Source organism: Anastrepha ludens, chromosome 4 (genome assembly GCF_028408465.1).
Source record: "Anastrepha ludens isolate Willacy chromosome 4, idAnaLude1.1, whole genome shotgun sequence".
NCBI classification, from domain to species: Eukaryota; Metazoa; Arthropoda; class Insecta; order Diptera; family Tephritidae; genus Anastrepha; species Anastrepha ludens.
This window is the reverse complement of record NC_071500.1, coordinates 73,887,630-73,907,415: the sequence shown is the minus strand read 5'-3', so window position 1 is coordinate 73,907,415 and position 19,786 is coordinate 73,887,630. Positions and strand designations below refer to the sequence as shown.

The following is a 19,786-nucleotide window of genomic DNA, read 5'->3' as shown; positions in this document are numbered from 1 at the left end:
TTTGAAACCTTTTTTAACTTATCTATGACAACGGGTCAATATTATTGTTGGACGACGACAAACGCCGACATTCGAGTCAACCACGCATCTATGAAACAGTGCGAGGAATGGAAACTATCGCTGGCGTAAAATCTCCATTAATATCTCCATACGTCCACAAGAGAAGGACCTGGACGCAGGTACCTGGTAGTGTCAATGGACATAAACCCGGCTCCACCACGATGAAATGCTTACAGCGGTACCAGGGTGGAAATCAGCCAAGGAGGAGGACTGTTATAATTATTATAATTGATTGGCTGTTTGCGCACTGCGACCTGAAGAGATCTATTGCGCAGCCAAACAGTTTTAGGCTGTTAATAAATCTCAAAACTGCTGTAGGCCTAATTTCCACCAGGAGGTTTGGATCCAAAGCCCCATTTCCCAGGTAATTTAGTCTGCGTCGTACCACTGCTGGACAGTAGCACAGAACGTGTTCTGCTGTTTCTTGTGCCTCTTCACAGAGTCAACAGGATTCGTTTTCTATCGCACCTATCTTTTACATGTGATAATTAGGTTTACAGTGTCCTATTAGTAGTTCAGTGTAAAGTTTGATGTCCTTTCTCCTAGGTTAAGGATTGCTCCTGTATTTATCCGTTCTGGATCGATGAGTCTTTTCGATTATCGCATGCCCGCTTGGGCTCTCCAGTAATCGATTAGACCTCGTTGTTCCTGCTCACGCAGAAAGGCACTTTTGAAGCTGTTATTTACCCCCCAGAAAGGTTCAGGACCTATGAAGAGTGTTTGAATCGGTGAGTCATATTAGTGCACATTTGAATGTGAGAGCCATATTAGTGGTTTTCTACAGTTACTTTAAGAATTTTTTTTCACAATTTTCGATGTGGATTAATGAGACAAGAATGCGTCCATGAACTAAAATTATTATACCGCGAACAATCATCATTCTTTATCACCGTAGAAAACGTGTAGAAAGATTTTTTTTTTTCGCTCACCGACGAGTTCCGTGAAGGCCGTCCAAAATCAATTATTGAGTGAAATCGTCATGCCAAATAACGTGAGATTGAGACATCTTTGGGTATTAGTATAACGAGCATGAGTAAGATTAAGATCCCACAATTTAAAAAACGTACTGGAACCGCAACTGGTCTAAGAGATTGGAGTATTCGTTGCTGTTATTTAATAATTTAATAATACAGGGTTTGATTGAAAAGTAATGAGCCTTCCCGCGCTGCCAAGCGATTTACCGAATCGGCTGGTGAGGGAAAATGGTCGTTGGACCTTCCCCTTCCCAGTTCGCTGGCAACAGCGGTGCAGTCAACATCGCTCCGCGCGTGAAAGCTGTTTTAAAAGTGTTAGGATTTTGCAGTGGCGAAAATGCAGCGATCGTTGGAGAAACGTTACTCAATCAAATTTTGCGTAAAGCTAAACAAAATGAGTACCGAAACCTTTGGGCTACTCAAGGAGGCTTACGGGGACCAATCTCTGTCCAGTGCCCAGGTAAAACGGTGGCATAAGTCGTTCAAGGAAGGCCGGGAGGACGTCGAAGACGAACAGCGATCTGGAAGGCCTTCGACGACGCAAACAGACGAAGATGTGAACCGAGTTCGTGAATTTTTGAACATTGACCGTCGTGCTAGTCTACGTGAGATCAGTGAAGAGTTAAATTTAACTTATTACAATGTGCGGGAAATCGTGACCGAAAAAATATGAAATGCGCAAAGTGTGTGCCAAATTGGTTCCAAAGGTTTTGACTGATGAACAAAAGCAATTGCGTGTGGAAAAGAGTCGTGAAGTATTGGAAAGTGACGAACAGGATAATACTTTAGACAATTGTATCACAGGAGATGAAACCTGGTGCTTTAAGTACGATCCTGAGGGCAAGAGGGCCAGTCGCCACGACCCAAGAAGACGCGCATGTCGAAATCCAAGGTCAAAACCATGCTGATCATCTTTTTCGACTCTCGAAGCATCGTCCACAAGGAGTTTGTACCTCAAGGAAGCACCGTAAACGCGGCATTTTACAAAGAAGTGCTCCTTCGGGACCAAAAATTGGATCCTTCGTCACGACAATGCGCCGGCGCACACCGCCTTCCTCGGCACCTCTGCATTGGCCAAGATGGGGGTTCCAGTGCTTCCCCACCCTCCCTACAGCCCAGACCTGTCCCCTTCGGACTTCTTCTTGTTCTCGTGCCTGAAAAGAAAGCTGAAAGGCGTTTCGACTCCATCCAGGCGATCCAAAACACTGTGACAGCCGAATTGAACGCGATTCCGGCGGATGGGTTTAAAAAATGTTTCCTGCAGTGGAAGGACCGCTACCAGCGGTGTATTGACGGGTCCTATTTTGAAGAATATTAGTTGTATAAGCCAAAAGGTGTAATAAAACTGCTTAAAAAAATAAGGCTTATTACTTTTCAATCAAACCCTGCAAATTAATATTCTTCATTATTATAATGCAAAGTTGAAATATTACCGATTGCTGTTGCCTGGATACTTACTGAAATAAACTACAAAAATAAATGAAGCATCCTATCCTGTGACTTATATAATCCAATTTTGAGAAATATTGATCGAGACGCAGAACTAAATTGCTCTGGCATTATGTGTCGTAAAAGCTGGCATACAGTTTCTTTAATAGACCGCTACAACTGAGAAAATATAATATTATACCAAATCGATTCTAACAAACCGCATGGTACGAGCTTATAATATTTATTATACACAATATATTCAATATTCAATAAAAAGTAATGCCAGTACCATTAGCTATAATGGCTTCACATCTTTGAGCCATAATTTGTGTTAATGACGGTGTTTGATAACTGTTTGACGTCTATATTTGTTTTCCTTTGCGTTTAATTTTCCTTTAGCTTTTCTGAACAGTACCTAAACATTTTCAACAGGGTTGGCATCAGGCGACTGTGAAAGCCAATCCAACATTTCAATCTCATTTTGCTGTGTCCACTCTACAAACCTTCGGCTTCGGTGGCTGGGATCGTTGTTTTCTCGTTAAATCCAAAGTTGGCTAGTTCATTCAAATATCTTCACAGCTAAAGCTAATACTTTTTGAAGTTGGCGATTATCAGCAGTATACCTGGACGTACGTATGCATCTATTCGCCCAAAAGGAAGATTCATCCTCGAGTCCGTTCTGAATTTGCCTTAGCCCATGCATGCCTCTTTTAAATGTGTTATAATGAGAGCAACGGAATTGTTCCAGAATTTGAGGCCTTCTGCAAGTATCCTCGAATCGTGTCGTTGGATACATTAACACTTTTCCTTAAAATCACTGCAGTTTCATGCAATAATAAGTTCAGATTTATCACAAACAAATCCATGATCTCCTGATCTTGCTTTGGGTAGGTATTTTTTTGAGTCTCGTCCGGGGAAGTCCTCAACGTTGTTAACTTCGGTATACCGTTACACCCAATTATTTATGAACGTCTTCGGTCTTCGACTTCTTCGAATATTTTGCTGCAGATGTAATTGACATTTTTGGACCTTTAGTGTGTGTCCATATGAACACTGCTTCAAATCGTTTTTCATACAAAGAACTCATTTTGTAAAAAACAACGTACAATTTCTATATTTCTCATGAAACTAACCAATTGCTCTATGCGTATTGCGAAAAGCATACGCCTATCTATAAGTGTTAATTTTGCCGGTTTTGTCACACTTCCATTAAACAGACTATAATTAAGATCTGTGCGTTATTTTTAAAACTTCACCTAACTATTAACTAAAGGCATTCAATTGAAATTATTGCCCACGCGAAATGAGCATCGAACCATCTGTCTTATTTATTTTAAAATAGCTAAAAATAAATAATAATTAAACTTTAGGCGTTAAACCCAAATCGGCTAATTCTGGCATGGGTACAATAGTAAACCAGTAATTTATTTTGTGAAAGGTTATATAAAAACTGTGAATTGTAAATACCCTAAATTTCCAGTCGTGGTTTTTTTTGGCGAACTTCATGCTTTCATATCCGTCATCGCCACCTTGCAACTGTATCGGAAAATGGAAAAAGAAATGCTTTAGAAAACATCTAATATTGTATTATATGTTAAGATACACTAAAACCGACTTCTCAAATGGGTACAAGTGCACAAAATTATTCAATATTAAAAAATTGTATTTAATTTTTGAAACCATGTGACTTCGGTTAATCAAATTTAAATACAGATTGCCCCATCTAGCGTTTGAAATTCGAACTAGTTTTATTTTTTGACTTTCGACAGCTAAAGTATAACCCATCATGTGCCAGAAATTTAGTTTGAGGTTAGACATTTTCAAAATGGGTCGCCTTTCGCTTGAACAAAGTTGGCAAGAATTAATATCAAATAATCAATTCAAATGGATATGAGAATCTGTGACTTGACATATGTTATTATACCAACCATTCAGAAAGTAACAAGAGTGGACAAAGGAAATCGGAATTTCCTTTGTGAAATAAGTGGCGAAACTCTTAAAAATTGGATTGACAAAATGGACTACTAAAAAGCCTGCCGCGGAAATCATTTGAATCAAATTGTGTTCCACGTTTTTGGAAAATTTAAAAATATTCATGAGTATTTTATTTATAGTCGAGTGAAATTAAATTAAATTTCAAACGCTTGATAGACAACCCTGTATTAGATTGTATTATAATACAGTCAATTAAAAACCAGAAATATCTATGCATTTATGAAAGTATGTCACATTTATGTATTATGTATGATTATTATTATTAAGACGCATCACAGTTCATGCACGAATATGCTATACAAAAATTGTGTAAGTACATACAAACAGCAAATAAAAACAAAAACTTTATATACCCCGCACATTTTAGTAAAATTTTATTTGGGCTGGCTTGTTAATTTTTGGAATCAAACAAACTTATAGACAATGGGAGTTATAGCTTGTAACATCAAATTTGTGGACATACGGAGAGAAATTTAGTCTTAAAATATAAAAAGCGGACCTAGTTTTTATCGATCGCACTGAATTTGGGCGGCTTTCACTGCTACTTAATCAAATTTTTTTGCACACTGCATTTATACATAAAAATAGTTGATGTGATGTTTTTACATATTAATCGAAATTTTTCGGCATTATTAGTAAAACAGAAAGAGTTCTTTTAAAAAAGTCGTATATTTTTTTATTTTGGCCGAAATTCGGTTCGTCTAATATAAGAGGTGTATTAAAAATTTTCAAATTTCCCGGGCTACGTACATTCGACTTTCGATTATTTATTTTTTGTATGTGGTACACTCGTCTCGAAGATACATATGTTCACGGTTTTCGTAATATTGCATGTTCAGTTTGTTTCACAGAAGGTGGAGAAGATGTGAATAACGACGCTCGCACTGGACGACCCAGCACATCAAACACAAATTGTTATGGAGAATCGTCGAATCACAATTAGAGAAGTGGCTGAGAATGTCGGCATATCCGTTGGCTCATAACATGCAATTATTTCGGAAGTTTTTGGCCTGAAACGCGCGGCAGCGAAGTTCATTCCAAAATTGCTGAATTTTGACCAAAAACAACGTCGCATGAGCATCGGTCAGGACGAGGATCCAGATTTGCCCAAGAGGGTCATAACTGGTGACGATTCATCGGTATATGGTTATGACATCGTCGATAGCAGAAATCATGTCTTATGTATGCCTCTCACAAACAAACTAAATAAGCTGTATTGCTAAAACCGTGAACATATCTTCGAGACGAGTGTACCACATAAAAAAAAATAATCAAAATTCGAATGTACGTAGCCCGCGAAATTTGAAAATTCTCCTTACTTTTTGAACAAACTTCGTACATATCTTGTAATCTGCGATAATGCATTCTATTATATATATTATCAATATTTGCACTGTAGGAAAAGCTTTAAGACAAATAAAAAATGTTTATTTCTTAAAACTCACATTGTAAACAAATGGGCACAGAGTCATAATTTTTCAAGTAGGCCACTAGGAAACAATAGTCGAATTTCTATTAGGTCATTCACTTTTCTATTCGTTAAGATGTCAACATCATTTAAAACAGATTTAGTAAAAATTGCATTTTGTTTTTTTAATTTCATAAAATATTTGTATGAAGATGCTTGTTTTTTAACTTTATTGATAGGGAAAAGTCTAGCAATATTTAGCATGTGATATTAAAATTGTTTCGTAAAACATACTTTTAGAATAAAATTATTACTTCTGCTTAAGTACGCGATAATTTGTAACAATTGTGATAGTGACAGATTGTACTGTCAAAAAACACATTAGTTCCGTTTGTATAACCACACAGAAAAAAAACTGTTTCTTACAACTATAGCTTTTTTTAAGCCTTAAGTTTCCTTAATTGTCAAATGCACGGTCTAGTGGCTCATTTTAGGAATTGTAGCGAGTTTTCGCACCGAAGCGGCGAATTTTTACGAATCCAGTTTTTTTCTTTATTTAAACACATCTTTTCATGGGCATCATAATTTCATAAATTGTCTTGCCTTGCAAATGCAATTCAAGTTTCACATCCATCCTGTACACAACCTTGCTACAAAATGAAATGTAAATTATATAACATCTAATAGTTGGTAATAAATAGGCAATAAATAAAATTTTATACGAGAGTAAATCTGAAGAAATAACCGACCGTTATTATTTTACACGCTTTATACATAATTGGCGCGTACAACCTTTGTTTGGTGTTTGTCCGAACGTTTCGAAGTTATTCCCCAAATGCACATGTTTATTAAAAAGGTCAATTTGAACTGCTAAAAGTAGTTCCAATGAAAAAATGTTCTCATTGTTAAGTGTATTACATTGAAGTTTTGCCCCACCGCTCGCGAGCAAACGAGTTTTACAACAAATCATCACCAAAAACTTTGATTGTTAATACCTTAAAAAAATTGTTAGTTGATTTGACATCATACAGAAATATGTGGATTAATTAAAAATTCAACCATAGATTTTTAGTAGCCGTTTTGATAAACACATTATTTTTACATGATCTATCTAATACATAAAATCCTACTTTCATGAAAATTTTACTTTTACTTTAAGGACCTACCTATATAAGTATATATTTTATTCAAATACAAATTTGAAATTAATAAATTTATAACTGTAGTCAACCACCGCAAATCGGCGTTCAATTGTGAGTGCTACAATCGGCTAAACAGGAGATGAGGTGCCGATAGGTTAAGGGGCATAAAAATAATAATAAGAACGGACTGCACTTCAATTTCCCTGGTTAAGAAATATAGCAAGCACCTACCGGCGTCAAATTAAAAATTATAATAGAATTGCACGAATTGTCACGAGTGGAATTTTTAATTCTCTATCCCAATAACACAATGCCCAGTACATCCCAAAGCACGTGCAATCTGCGAAATATTAATAGCTTACCTTATCTTTCTTATCTTGGCGGGCATATGGGAAGCATGGAATAACTGCAGTCACTCTAGAAGCTGAAGCTATCTTACAAGCGTTAATCATTATCAGAAGTTCCATCAAATTATCATTAATTTCCCCAGAACCGGACTGTACGATGTAAACATCTTCGCCACGTACAGATTCGCCGATCTCAACACTGAAAATTAAAAAGAAATTTTAGTTTGTTTTTACTTATTATCAATCTAAAAAAATTCTAAGGTTAGATTTTCGATATCTGATAATCTATTTCTTAGGCGTAATGTGACATTATCTGAAGCATGCTAGTGTAGCTAATCCCCTTATTGTGAATGTTGTTAAAAGATAAACTGACTTAATATACAGTTGTCTATGTACCGCAGGATAAAGAAACACATGAGCAAAACAAAAACAAAAATGGTGATTTATGCCCGAATTCTTTAAGCGAATCGCATCTCAAGTCACTAAAATTGAGATTTTAAATTAGTGACTCTTTTTGTGACTTGAGACGATTTTGCTATTCAGTAAGGGAAAGTCACAAGAATTTCACCAAATATCATGGTGAAAATAAATAGAGACAGTCAGCTAATGGCACGTATCGGCTAGAGATAGTCAAAAAGTTGAGCAAAAATTCACTTATCGATTCCATATGTAATGGAATTTTTAAAAACATAAAGAATAACATAAATAAAAACATATTACTTCGCTTCATTTTCGCGCTTTTTTTGCAATATATATAAAATAATTAATTCTTCTTCCATATTTTTCGTTTTGTGAGCTGCTCAGAAGTAGATCACTAATTAGTGACTTTTTTTGAGACTCATGACGTGAGATTGCTTACTGAATTGCAACTAGTCTCAAAATCAAATTTCACCACGAAAAGTCTCAATTAGTGACTTGAGACTACTTACAGAATTCGGGCATTAGTCAGTGATAGAAATGAAGTGCTAAATTTTTGGAAAGAACATTTTAATGGGCTTTAATTAATAATGAAGATGACGGGCCTATTGGTATACACAGTAGAATCTTAATGACACGAAAAGAGCAATAGAAAAGCTGAAAAACTACAAGTCAGGTATGGAAAACTGTATAAATGCAGAGCTTATAAAATATGGCGGAGAGGAGTTGATAAGACAGATACATGAAATAATACTTTAAATTTGGAGAACAGAAAACATGCCTGAAGAATGGTATACAAGCCTAATAGTCCCAATTTATAAAAAAAAAGGGGATAAATTCAATTGTGTAAATTATAGAGGGATAGCTCTTCTCAACGTGAGCTACAAAATTCTATCAAACATACTGTATGAGAAACTAAATGTGTATGCAGAAGAGATCGTGGGAGATTATTAATGCGGTTTTAAAATCGGACGCTCGACAACAGATCAATGCTTTATCATGTCGCAGATATTCGAAAAATGCTACATTAATCTACACTGTCTCTTTATAGACTTTTAGCAAGCATTTGATAAACTCAACAGAAAATATATCGATCATCACCACAAAAATACATAAATTTGAGCAATATAACTCTTATACACTCAAACACTAAAGTAATAATGAATGGCGAAATATTTGACGAATTCGAAATGAAATCCGGCTGAGGCAAGGTGACTCACTATCAACGCTTTCATTTAATTTAACACTGCATTCAGCAATAAACGAAATAGCTCAAGTTGGCACAATATTTTATAAATCGACACAAATATACGCATACGCTGACGACATTGTGATTCGAGAAATAGGGAAGCTTTTCAGATCGCATTCATGCGCTTAGAGCAAGCTACAAAACCAGCTTGCCTCAATATAAATAAAAAAAGACAAAATACATGACACGATCCTTTCATTATAGTTACATCAGAATGGGAAGTTATGTTTTTGAGTTTATGCAAGAGTTTAAATACTTAGGCGTAGTACTCAGCATAAATAAGGATATGTCTTTATCTACACAAGACCGAATTCAGGCAGCTAACAGAGCATACTTTGGTCATATCAAACTTATGAAGTTTTCATTGATATTAAAGGAACAAAAACTACAGATGTACAAAACTATGTATAACAAGACCGGTTCTCACATACGGCTGTGAAACATGGGTCTTTAAAGTTAATGACGTGAATCTAATTTACTAATGCTATTTGAAAGAAAAATTCTGAGAAGAATACTCGCCCGTATACGATTAGACGACGGTACCTACCGTATACGGTATAACCACGATCGCAGTGTTTTAATCGCGGGAGGAAATGTAACGCAGTTTATAAAATCCCAAATATTACGGTGGTATGGATACGTTTCAAGAATGAGCAGCGAAAGAACGACAAAGCAAACCCTGAACGAGCAAGAAGCAGAGGCCGGTCAAGGAGACGATGGTTGCAAGACGTAGGAGACAATATACGAAAGATGAAAATCCCACGACACAGAGCGAAAGCGGACTGTCGAGAAGAATGGAGACGTATTGTAGAGGAGGCAATGGTCCATCCCGGATTATAATGCCAAGATGATGGGTGAGGAAATCACTGTACCGAGGAACAACAGTAGGTAACAGAGCCATGACTAAAAGGACAAGAAAACAGAGATGTTCTGCCCATATGGTAGCAAATGCCTTACATTATAAGAATAAGCATAATATTCTCGGACGAAAGCACAATATATCCGATAAAGACGAATAGTAATCCATTCGAATCAATCAATCATCCGCGAAGACCTAAGTTTGTCAGTCCCCAAAAACTACTGCTCCGATAAATGGCTAAATTTATTGTGGTCGGGTGAAACAAAATCGAATTGTTCAGTAGTACAGTATGTTCGGTGCCCACTCAACACCGATTTTAATCCCCGATTCACCACAGAAAATCCACACACATGGGGGCAATAAAAAAATGGTATGGGGTAGTTATTCATATAGCGAAGTAGGCCCAATTTATTTGATTGTTGCCATATGCCAATAAAACGGACATATCAACAGGATAATGATACCAAACATACCAACAAGGCCGTAAAATAATGCGTTAGGGTCAATGGGATTCTGAGTCTCCCCACCGCAACCACATAGAAAACTTATGGACTGACACCAAAAACGTGTTGCTGAACGGAAGCCAACCAATTCTAGAGATTTATGGAAGGTACGAAAAGAGGCATGGAAAGGAATCCCAAAAACTTCGTCATCCTGACTCATAGACTCTATGCCACAATGATGTGATGCAGTACTGAAAGCTATAAAGTTTAAAATATTTTTTTATTATATAAATTAGAGTAGAATGGGGTAAGATAGGTCATTTTTTTTTGGAGAGCTCTTGCTACGGTGTTTTTGCATGGATTTTGAAAAATAAGCAAGATTTTTAAAGGCTATTTATCTGCTAACATTTTGGTTATACTGACTTATGTTTGGCTAAATATTTTGGAAGCTGCATTCAATAAGGCAAAGGTACTTTTTTTCGATATTTTCAAAATCGGGGGGCACGATAGGTCACTATATGTGAGGGGAAAAGAACAATGTACATGGCTTGGAAATTAACGTTTTAACTTTTATTTATAGAGTATGAACACTGCACATGTTATAAAAGTTAGGATTTTTTCTTTAATTCATCACGCAAGCACGTAATGTTTCGAACGGAATTTTAAATTGTTTAGAGGCTGATCGAACACTAGCGCGATCTCGGACTGCCGCGATTGCGTTTTTTACGTCCTCTTCACTTCGTTTCGGCGTTTTTCGCACATAATTATGCACCATTTTGCTGCAAAAACAATTAAAATTTATTTTATTCCATTAAAAGTAGTGACTTATAATGCCCCCAGACGGCTGACCTATAGTGCCCCCAAGCACATGTTTTATGTTAGTGTCGATATTTTTTTAAAAAACAAAAATATCAAAAAACTGACACATTATTCGTGTTCAGCATTATTTTCTACGTAAAATAAAACTCACCTGACAAATATTTACTTACATTAAATGCACTGCACCGTAGAATAAAAAAAATGCTATGTCGGAGGAAAGCTCACAAAAAACTAAACGACGCCAGAACTAGGATAACTAATCAATGGTGACGGCAGAAATGACAGTCGCGAACGTTGTTCCCCACCACGTATTCAATTCACATAAGACGAGTGATCTCTGCGAAAACAGTGCGCCGAAAACCCCACCTACCTATTGTGCCCCCATACCTATCTTACCCCATTCTACTCTACTCATATTTTTTTGTGGAACTAATTTTTCATTTGTTTTACTTATGCTGAAGCTTTCGTTTGGGTTTGATTGAAATATGTGAATTGTGGAAAGATAAATACAACTTATAAGATTTATTTTATGTCAAAAAATGTTAAATAAAACTGTTATTTTATTAAAATCTTTGTGAAAATTAAAAAAAAAAAACGGTGAGATAAGTTTATTTAATTGATATTCTGTAGTTAATGGCCACATTTTTATTATTCCTCATTTAGTAATGTCCAGAAGGAAAAATTGCACACCCGAGAAACGCGCCCTCATAAAATAATTGATTGCTGAAACTTATGTGGAAGTGCAAAATATCATTGGTTGCTCACCAACAATGGTACGAAATGTCATCAAGTACAAACCAAGTGGCAAAAAGCATGGAAGAAAGCTAGCAATGTCGGCAAGAGAAGTTAAGTCTATCGTCAGATACTCAAAGCAGTTTCCATTTGCGGCTGCTACTGAGATAAAAGACGCCTTAAAATTGTCTTCGAGCGTTGAGACTGTTCGTCGGAGTTTGCGGGAGCACGACCTGGGCGCCCACAGTCCAAGCAAAATACCGTTGTTGACAAAAACGCATGTAGAAAAGAGACTTTGATTCGCAAAAGAACATATAAATTGGCCTTCAACCAAATGGCGCAACATTTTATGGTCGGACGAGTCGAAGATTACCAGCCAAAAGTATACAACAAAAACAATAAAGCATGGTAGTTCTATCATTATGGTCTGGGCATGCTTTTCTTGGCTAGGCGTGGGACCCATTCATTGGGTTAAGGAAATGATGACTGGCGCTTCATATTTAGATATACTCAAGGACATCATGCTGCCATATGTCAGAGACGGAATGCCGCTTGTTTGGCCGTTCCAGCAAGACAACGGCCCCAAACACTCGTGCAAAGTTGCTAAAAGATAGTTTGAGGAGAGGCAGATCAACATAATGGAATGGCCGCCACAGTCACCAGACATAAACCCCATAGAAAATTTGTGGGTCGACGTCAAGGAGGCAGTAGTCCAACGCAAGCCAACATCTAATACGCAACTATGGAAAGCTATAAAGAGTGCATGGGAGTCGATTTCGATTGAAAGATGCCAAAAACTTGTTGACTCAATGCAACGCCGTTGTGCTGCAATTCTAAAGAATAAGGGTCATGCAACAAAATACTAATTTAAATACTAAACAAACAAACCCCATGGAAAATTAAAAATAAAATCACCATCATATAAAAGTTTTGTCAAAATTTTTCTCACAATTTGTTATACTACTAAGTTTTTGACCGCTCAAAATTCGCTGCAGTTTTTTCTAAATATAATTTTACCTTACTGAAATAAGATAAACGTTGGATTTTTTTGGGATTTGGTTTGTTTGACATTTTGGGCTGTAAGAGGGAAATAATACAATTTTTTGTAAAAGCGATTACACGCACTTTTTTAACCCATTCCATTTTACGTATGTGCACTACTAAGATTTTGACCGCAGCTGTACATATACATATGATATACAGTAACTCGATTCCTGTAGGTACGTAATTAAAACGAGCTCTGTGCAAGTTATGAGGTTGTCGCAAATACTGAGGTTTTTTTTCATACAATTTGAAATATTTTTTTTACTAATAGCAATCGAAGTTTGTTTTTATTATATTAATTAAATACACTTTAAAGCAATAAGTTTCATTTGAAATTAAAGAAATTTTCCATTTTGATTTGTTCAGTACACATGGTTTCTGAGCATCTGCAGCGTCAATTTAGTAAGCCTTATAATGTATTGGTTCATGGGCCCTATTAGAACCATATAGTTTAGAGGAAAACACATTACCGATATTTGAGCGTGGTATCTCTTTAACTCCCCTTCTTTGGGATGGCATGGAACATTATCAATAAGAAGAGTTTTTTCCGGAAGACGGAATTCCTTAACCTGTTTATTTAAGGAATTTAAGGATTAAGGATTCTTTGTTTTGACAAAAAATAAACATACCTTTGGAAAATTTGTACAAGTAAGGAAGGATATTCTCTCCTTACTTACCTCATGCCGCCGAGTTGGGCTTAAGTTTAAGGGGCGATGGGCTATGGCACCTTCCACCCCGATTTTTATATGCGGCATTAAGTCTTATCTCCCCGACCCATTTAGGCTCATTATGTGCCCTTCGCAGCTCTTAGAAAAAGAGCCAAATTTCCTAATTTTTACTTTTGTTTTCGATTGCTTTGAGTAAATGAAGGCAGCGAATTTAATGCGAAAATATTGCTACAGTCGTGAAGTTTCGCGAACCGACAGGCAACAATAGCGAATGAGGGGACAAAACAAAAAGATGAATTAGCCTTGATGGCGACAGCAGATATCTAGTCAGTGCACGTTTTCTGAGTCTACTGCTGCGAGGTGTGTTTAAAAAGTATCACGAATTTTGTGTTTTTTAAAAAATTATTTATTTGTTCATCAAAATCTATTTTGTCGCCTTCAAAGTAATCCCGTTATCGTGATGCAAGAGCCAATTTTTGTTCTTCCACAAATCCGGGCGTTTCTGGCGGATTCCTTCGCGCAAATTGCCCATAACTTGGAGGTAATATCCTTATTGCCGGTTTTACCCTGTGGCAAGAACTCACGATGCACAACGCACCTGCAATCGAAGAAAATGGTAAGCAAAACTTTTACATTCGACCGAACTTAGCGCGCTTTTTTCAGTCTTTGACCTTCTTTATGATAATTTTCCTTCCAGGAGTTTGATAAATAGTTTCCAATCATTAGGAATTTCCTTAATCAATGAATATGATACTCGCTTTGCACCCCACTGCAAACTAAGTCTTTTGGAAGTATTTTGCGTCAGCGACAGAGATTACGTATCATACTGATCAGCTTCCTATGGCTGGAGTTTCTGACCACGAGTTGATATTCTTATCCTACAACAGACGCAATCAAGTAAAGGAGTTATTTTTTGGAGACTTTAGGCTTATTCAACATAATATCTTAAATAAGGAGGCTGCCGAACTTAATTGGAATATGTGTCGGTTATTCACAACAGTGGATAAAAAACTGCAACATTTCAATGCTTTAGTCAGCCATCTATTTGATAGGTTTGTTCCGTTGCGTAAAGTTAAAGTCCATAGAAACAGGAAACTATGGTTTACACGTGAGATATTGTCTTTAATTAGAGAGCGTAGTAAAGCATATAAGAAAAGGAAAAATGATAGAAACACTCACTCGTGGCAAAAGTATCGTGAAGCAAGAAATAAAGTAACTGCAATCAGTGCTAAAAGGGCATATCTACAATGGAAGCTCAATGATAGTTTACCTTCGAAAGTCCTATGGAAAAACCTTAAATCCTTAGGTGTCTCAGGAGAGGATAAGCCCATGTGCAGTTTGGACCCAGAAATATTAAATACCTGTAAAAGTTCCTCTACGAGAGCATGCTTATGTCGGTGAGTTTGAATTTGTGTCTGCTACAGAGATGGATTTGATACAGCGTATACATACTGTCAAATCTAATGCTATAAGGACCGACGGCATTTGTCTTTATATTTTTTAAATTATTTTACCATTTGTAATACCATCGCTTACGCACAAAATTAACTTTGCACTCACCTCATCTACATTTCCATATCTCTGGAAGATAGCAGATATAATACCTGTGCCAAAAATAAAATGTCTACTGCTCCTCAGCACTTCAGACCAATAAGCATTTTACATGCCCTTTCGAAAGTATTTGAAAAATTGTTGGCGCGACAAATTACGTGCTACTTGGACAACAATAATCTGCTGAGTAATTTCCAGTCGGGTTTCAGAAGTCTGCATAGTTGCTCTACAGCTATGCTTAAAATTTTTGAGCTTATGTTAAAAACTACCTAACATTGCTAGTATTACTCTATTTTTCAAAAGCTTTTGATACTATTGATCACAACATTTTACTGCAAAAATTGTGCTATCACTATAAGTTTGGAGCATTTTTACTGCAACTAATGAAAAGTTACCTTTCGAATCGGCTACAAGTTAAGTGTGGTGATAACTACTCAAGCCTAAGACTAGGTCCAATTTTATTTTGCACTTTTATTTATGATATTGTTGAGTGTAGCCAAAATTCGTCGATTCATCTCTAGGCTGATGACACCCAGATCTACCTGTCAAGGTCAATAGATCTTATTGAAGATTTGATAGCAAGGCTTAATGAAGACCTCACTCGTGTTTCTAACTGGTTCAAATCTAACAACTTGAAATTAAATGAGTCAAAGACGAAGGCGATTGCTATTTCTCATTCAAAGTATGACCTTAGCTCTTTGCCGCCAATATTACTTAATGAAGTAAATATTAACTTTGATGACATAGTAACTAACCTGGGTTTTAAAATAAATTCAAGATTATCATGCGTTGACTATGTAAACAAGGTATATAATATTCTTAGAAAGCTATATTGTACTGCCTTCTTACTGCCACGGCAAACTAAATTAAAACTTGTTAGATCACTCATTGCAGGCTTGAAAATAATTCGAAACATAAATTGCAAATCGCTTTCAATAATGCAGCGCGTTTCGTGTTTGAAAAAAGGAAATATGACCATATATCTATCTACTCAAAACAGATTCTTGGTCATAACCTCGACTCGTATCTCAAAATAAATTCTCTTATGTTCCTGCATAAATTCATATATAGTATGTACACACAAAAACCATTGTACCTGTATAAAAACATTAAACAATGCCAGTGCATCCGAACGCTAAATCTGATTGTTCCGACTTACACTTACTTGGAATCAGACAGAGCGCATGTTCTTTGTTAGTGCCATAAAACTATGGAATTCTATACCAACTACAATAAAGATTATAAAACAGGCAAGGTGTTTTAAAACTGCAGTTTCTAACTACTTCTAACCTTTAATTCCCCTTCCCTTCTCCCATTCCCACCATCTTTCTCTTTTTCTCATCTTCTACAAGTTTAATAGTTAAAATAGTTCTAGTCTATTAGTTTAATAGTTAAAATAGTTCTAGTCTATTAGTTTAATAGTTAAAATAGTTTTTAAATTTAAGTAGCATTTTTATGTATACCTTCCTCGTATTCTAGAATTATAAGAAGATGTACTACCACAAGACTCTGTCTTACTATGTACAAAACAAAACAAATATTATAAATTGAAAATTGAAATATGCAATTTGTAACAATAAGAAATACATGAAATTTATCCAAAAATTATATATATAGTATATATATAATTGGCGCGTACACTCTTTTTGGGTGTTTGGACGAGCTCCTCCTCCTATTTGTGGTGTGCGTCTTGATGTTGTTCCACAACATGTGGTCGCCCCTCGGTAGGCAATGCCAAACCTCCGAATGTATTTTTGCATGAAAAAGCTCCTCATAAAAAATATCTGCCGTTCGGAATCGGCTTGAATATGTAGGTCTCTCCATTTGTGGAACATCAAGACGCACGCCACAAATAGGAGGAGGTGCTAGGCCAAACACCCAAAAATGGTGTACTCGCGAATTATGTATAGTTATAACCTAAAGAAAACAAAGAGCCGCATATTAAATTGTGAAAGCACAAATTATTATAAAGCCTCCAAATGCAGTTTGTTTGCGTTCTTATGCGGAAGACGCCGTGGCATTGTGTGTATGTATGTGCATATAATTTCTTGTGTTTGGTTGTTTCCATTGCTTTGGCATGCTCTTTTTTTCACATACAAGTAATTCTCCTCACATACAAGTAATTCTTCCCTCCTTTTGTTTTTATACATGGACTCTTACGACACAGCGAATTCGGAAAGCGCAATCATTTCTCTATCATTATTGGTAGTGATCGATATCTCGTAAAGTATCGACCAAACAATTTGAAGTTTATGTTCGTTGTTTTTCGTTTGCTGTTTTTCGTTGGTTCAAGGAGTAAAGAATATTCGGCACATTTTACAGTTTTTTCTTTGATAAAGACCTGGAACGCTGAAATTATGAATGGTTTTTATGATGCCGATACTGTAAAAGCTAGATCGTAGTCGCAGATCAGGCATTTTTGATAATAAAAAAAAAGTCGATAAAAACACCGAAATAATGGAAGTTAACCGGCAATTTAGTAATCGTATCATCGCCCAGGACGATAGATCGACCGTAAAACAGGTTCAAACCATTTGCGCAAAAATAATGTATTTCTTTTTCCCCAAACTAATATAGGTATAATAAATCACGAGGCCAGTCTCTTCAGATATGCGCCTTAAACCTGGCTTTTAACATGGACATAATATGTTACGTGCTCAAGAGTTGGAAAACGCTCATAAGCTGCGTTTCCAAAAAAAACGAGAAATATTATACTTACAGTGGCTCAATAAAGAACTCGAACACCTAAGAGATATGGTTTTATATAAAAAAATCACATTTATTTATGTTCTTCAAGCCTATTTTTTAAAACTACAAAAAACATAAACAAACTTCAACGCATTCGTACATAGAAAATACAAACGGACATTGGTATAAAGTAGAGAAAAGCAAACAATATTTAAGAAAAACAATTTAATTAATATTGAGTCGCGAAGCCTTTTTTCTCGCATGGATTCGACCAGCTTCTTGCTTGTTAAAGGATCTATTTTCCCCCTCTCTTCTTTCAGATCATCTCCTAGATCTTTCTTGTTCCTAATAACATGCTTTTTTAGTTGGTTTTTCAAATGAGGCCACAGATCTTCAATTACATTGCTGTCTGGAGATTGTCGAGGTTTTCCAAGTACTTTAGGGTAGTTGTACATAAGCCATAGATAGACTTGAAGTGCCTCCCAATCATTAGGCTGTTGTCTTGATAGTACTGGAAATTGTACTTAATTCCCAACTTTTCAGCACTGTGGACAAAATTTACTTTCATAATTGTTAGGTATTGTTTGTTGTCCAAATTGCCGTTAACGAAGTACAAGTTTCCAGTGCCAGCAGCGGACATACAACCTCATACCATTACCGACCCACCCCCCCTGTTTAACTGTCGGACGTAAGTTTTTTTTCCAACAACTCTTCATTAGGTCTTCTCCACACATAGGATTAACCATCTAACCTAAATACGTATGTACATGTGTATGTTAAACTTGCCGGGTCTACACACTATTTCTGCGATTTTCCTAACGGTTTTACCTTTCCCATTATGATGAATAATTAAATTTCTGACTTGAATTCAGCTCTATCCACGCTGTCTATCAATGTTTATAGTTTGGACTATTATTCCACAAAACACGACTGAAATTTTACTTTAATTATTTATGTTCGGTTCTTTCTTTCCACGATTCAACAGAGAGAAAATTAATTGTGGGATTCCCCATTTTAAAGTACCAAACAATCACAATAGTGTCAGATGACCGACTTCTTGACATCAATTTTGTGAATGCTGCATGATAAATTTTTCATAACAAGGAGATAATAGATTTGTAAATTATTATTTTTATTTTTAAAATCCTATTCGAATACCCAATAGAAAACTGTAAAAATAAAAATATTTAATTTGCATTTCTTACAAAAATTTCGAATTTTAAACTGCATGCTATGCGTGTCCGAATTCTACATATATTGAGCCCCTGTATACAGTGAGTCAAAAAAGTATTGGCACACTCGAAAAATCAAAGTTTTTAGCTATTTGCAATGGTATATCTACCACTCCTGCACAAGATAAGACGAATGTTTTGGGTCATTACCTCGTTGAAATTGTCAAGTTGTCCCATTAAGGCCCAGTTTTTCGACACTCGGACTTAAATTTTCTTTAAGAATGTCGCCATACACATGCTTATCCATTGTCTCATCTATGAACACGAGCTTTCCGACACCAGATGCCGCGAAACACCCTCAAACCATCACATTTCCTCCACCGTGTTCAACTGTTTCGAGCAGATTCTTCTTTTGAAGCTCATATTTGGCTTTCGCCAAATTTTTTGTGCTCCATCTGACCCAAATAAATTGAATTTTGATACCTCACTAAGAATGGTGGTGTTCCAAAAAGCGTTGGGCTTATTGAAATGCTGTTTAGCAAATTCTAGCCTCTTTTCCTTATTTACCTTCGAAATGAAGGGTTTGCGTCGAGGAACCCGGCCATGACACCCAGCCTTATATAGGGTATTCCGAACAGTTTGTGGGTTGAAATTGATTTCAAATGAATTTTTCAGGGTCTACACAATTTGACAGCCGAAGTTCTTGGATTTTGTGCCACCGTGGACACCACAATTCGCTTATGTCGTTCGGTTAATTTTTTTGGGCGACCAGTTCTGCTCTCCGGAG

General features: G+C 36.2%; 1 protein-coding gene across 2 annotated transcripts in view; it reads right to left on the bottom strand.

Moving 5' to 3' along the window:
* The window catches only part of LOC128859814 (ribose-phosphate pyrophosphokinase 2), a 74,927-nt gene that overhangs the window by 52,726 nt on the left and 2,415 nt on the right, over positions 1 to 19,786 (bottom strand). The window contains exons 2-3 of one of the 2 annotated variants that reach the window (XM_054096905.1): positions 7,373 to 7,556; positions 3,933 to 4,001 (exon numbers count right to left, since the gene is read on the bottom strand). In XM_054096905.1, the coding sequence (XP_053952880.1) occupies positions 3,933 to 4,001; positions 7,373 to 7,556 (253 nt within the window). The remainder of the gene's footprint in view (positions 1 to 3,932; positions 4,002 to 7,372; positions 7,557 to 19,786) is intronic. The other variant, XM_054096906.1, reaches the window with a different exon arrangement.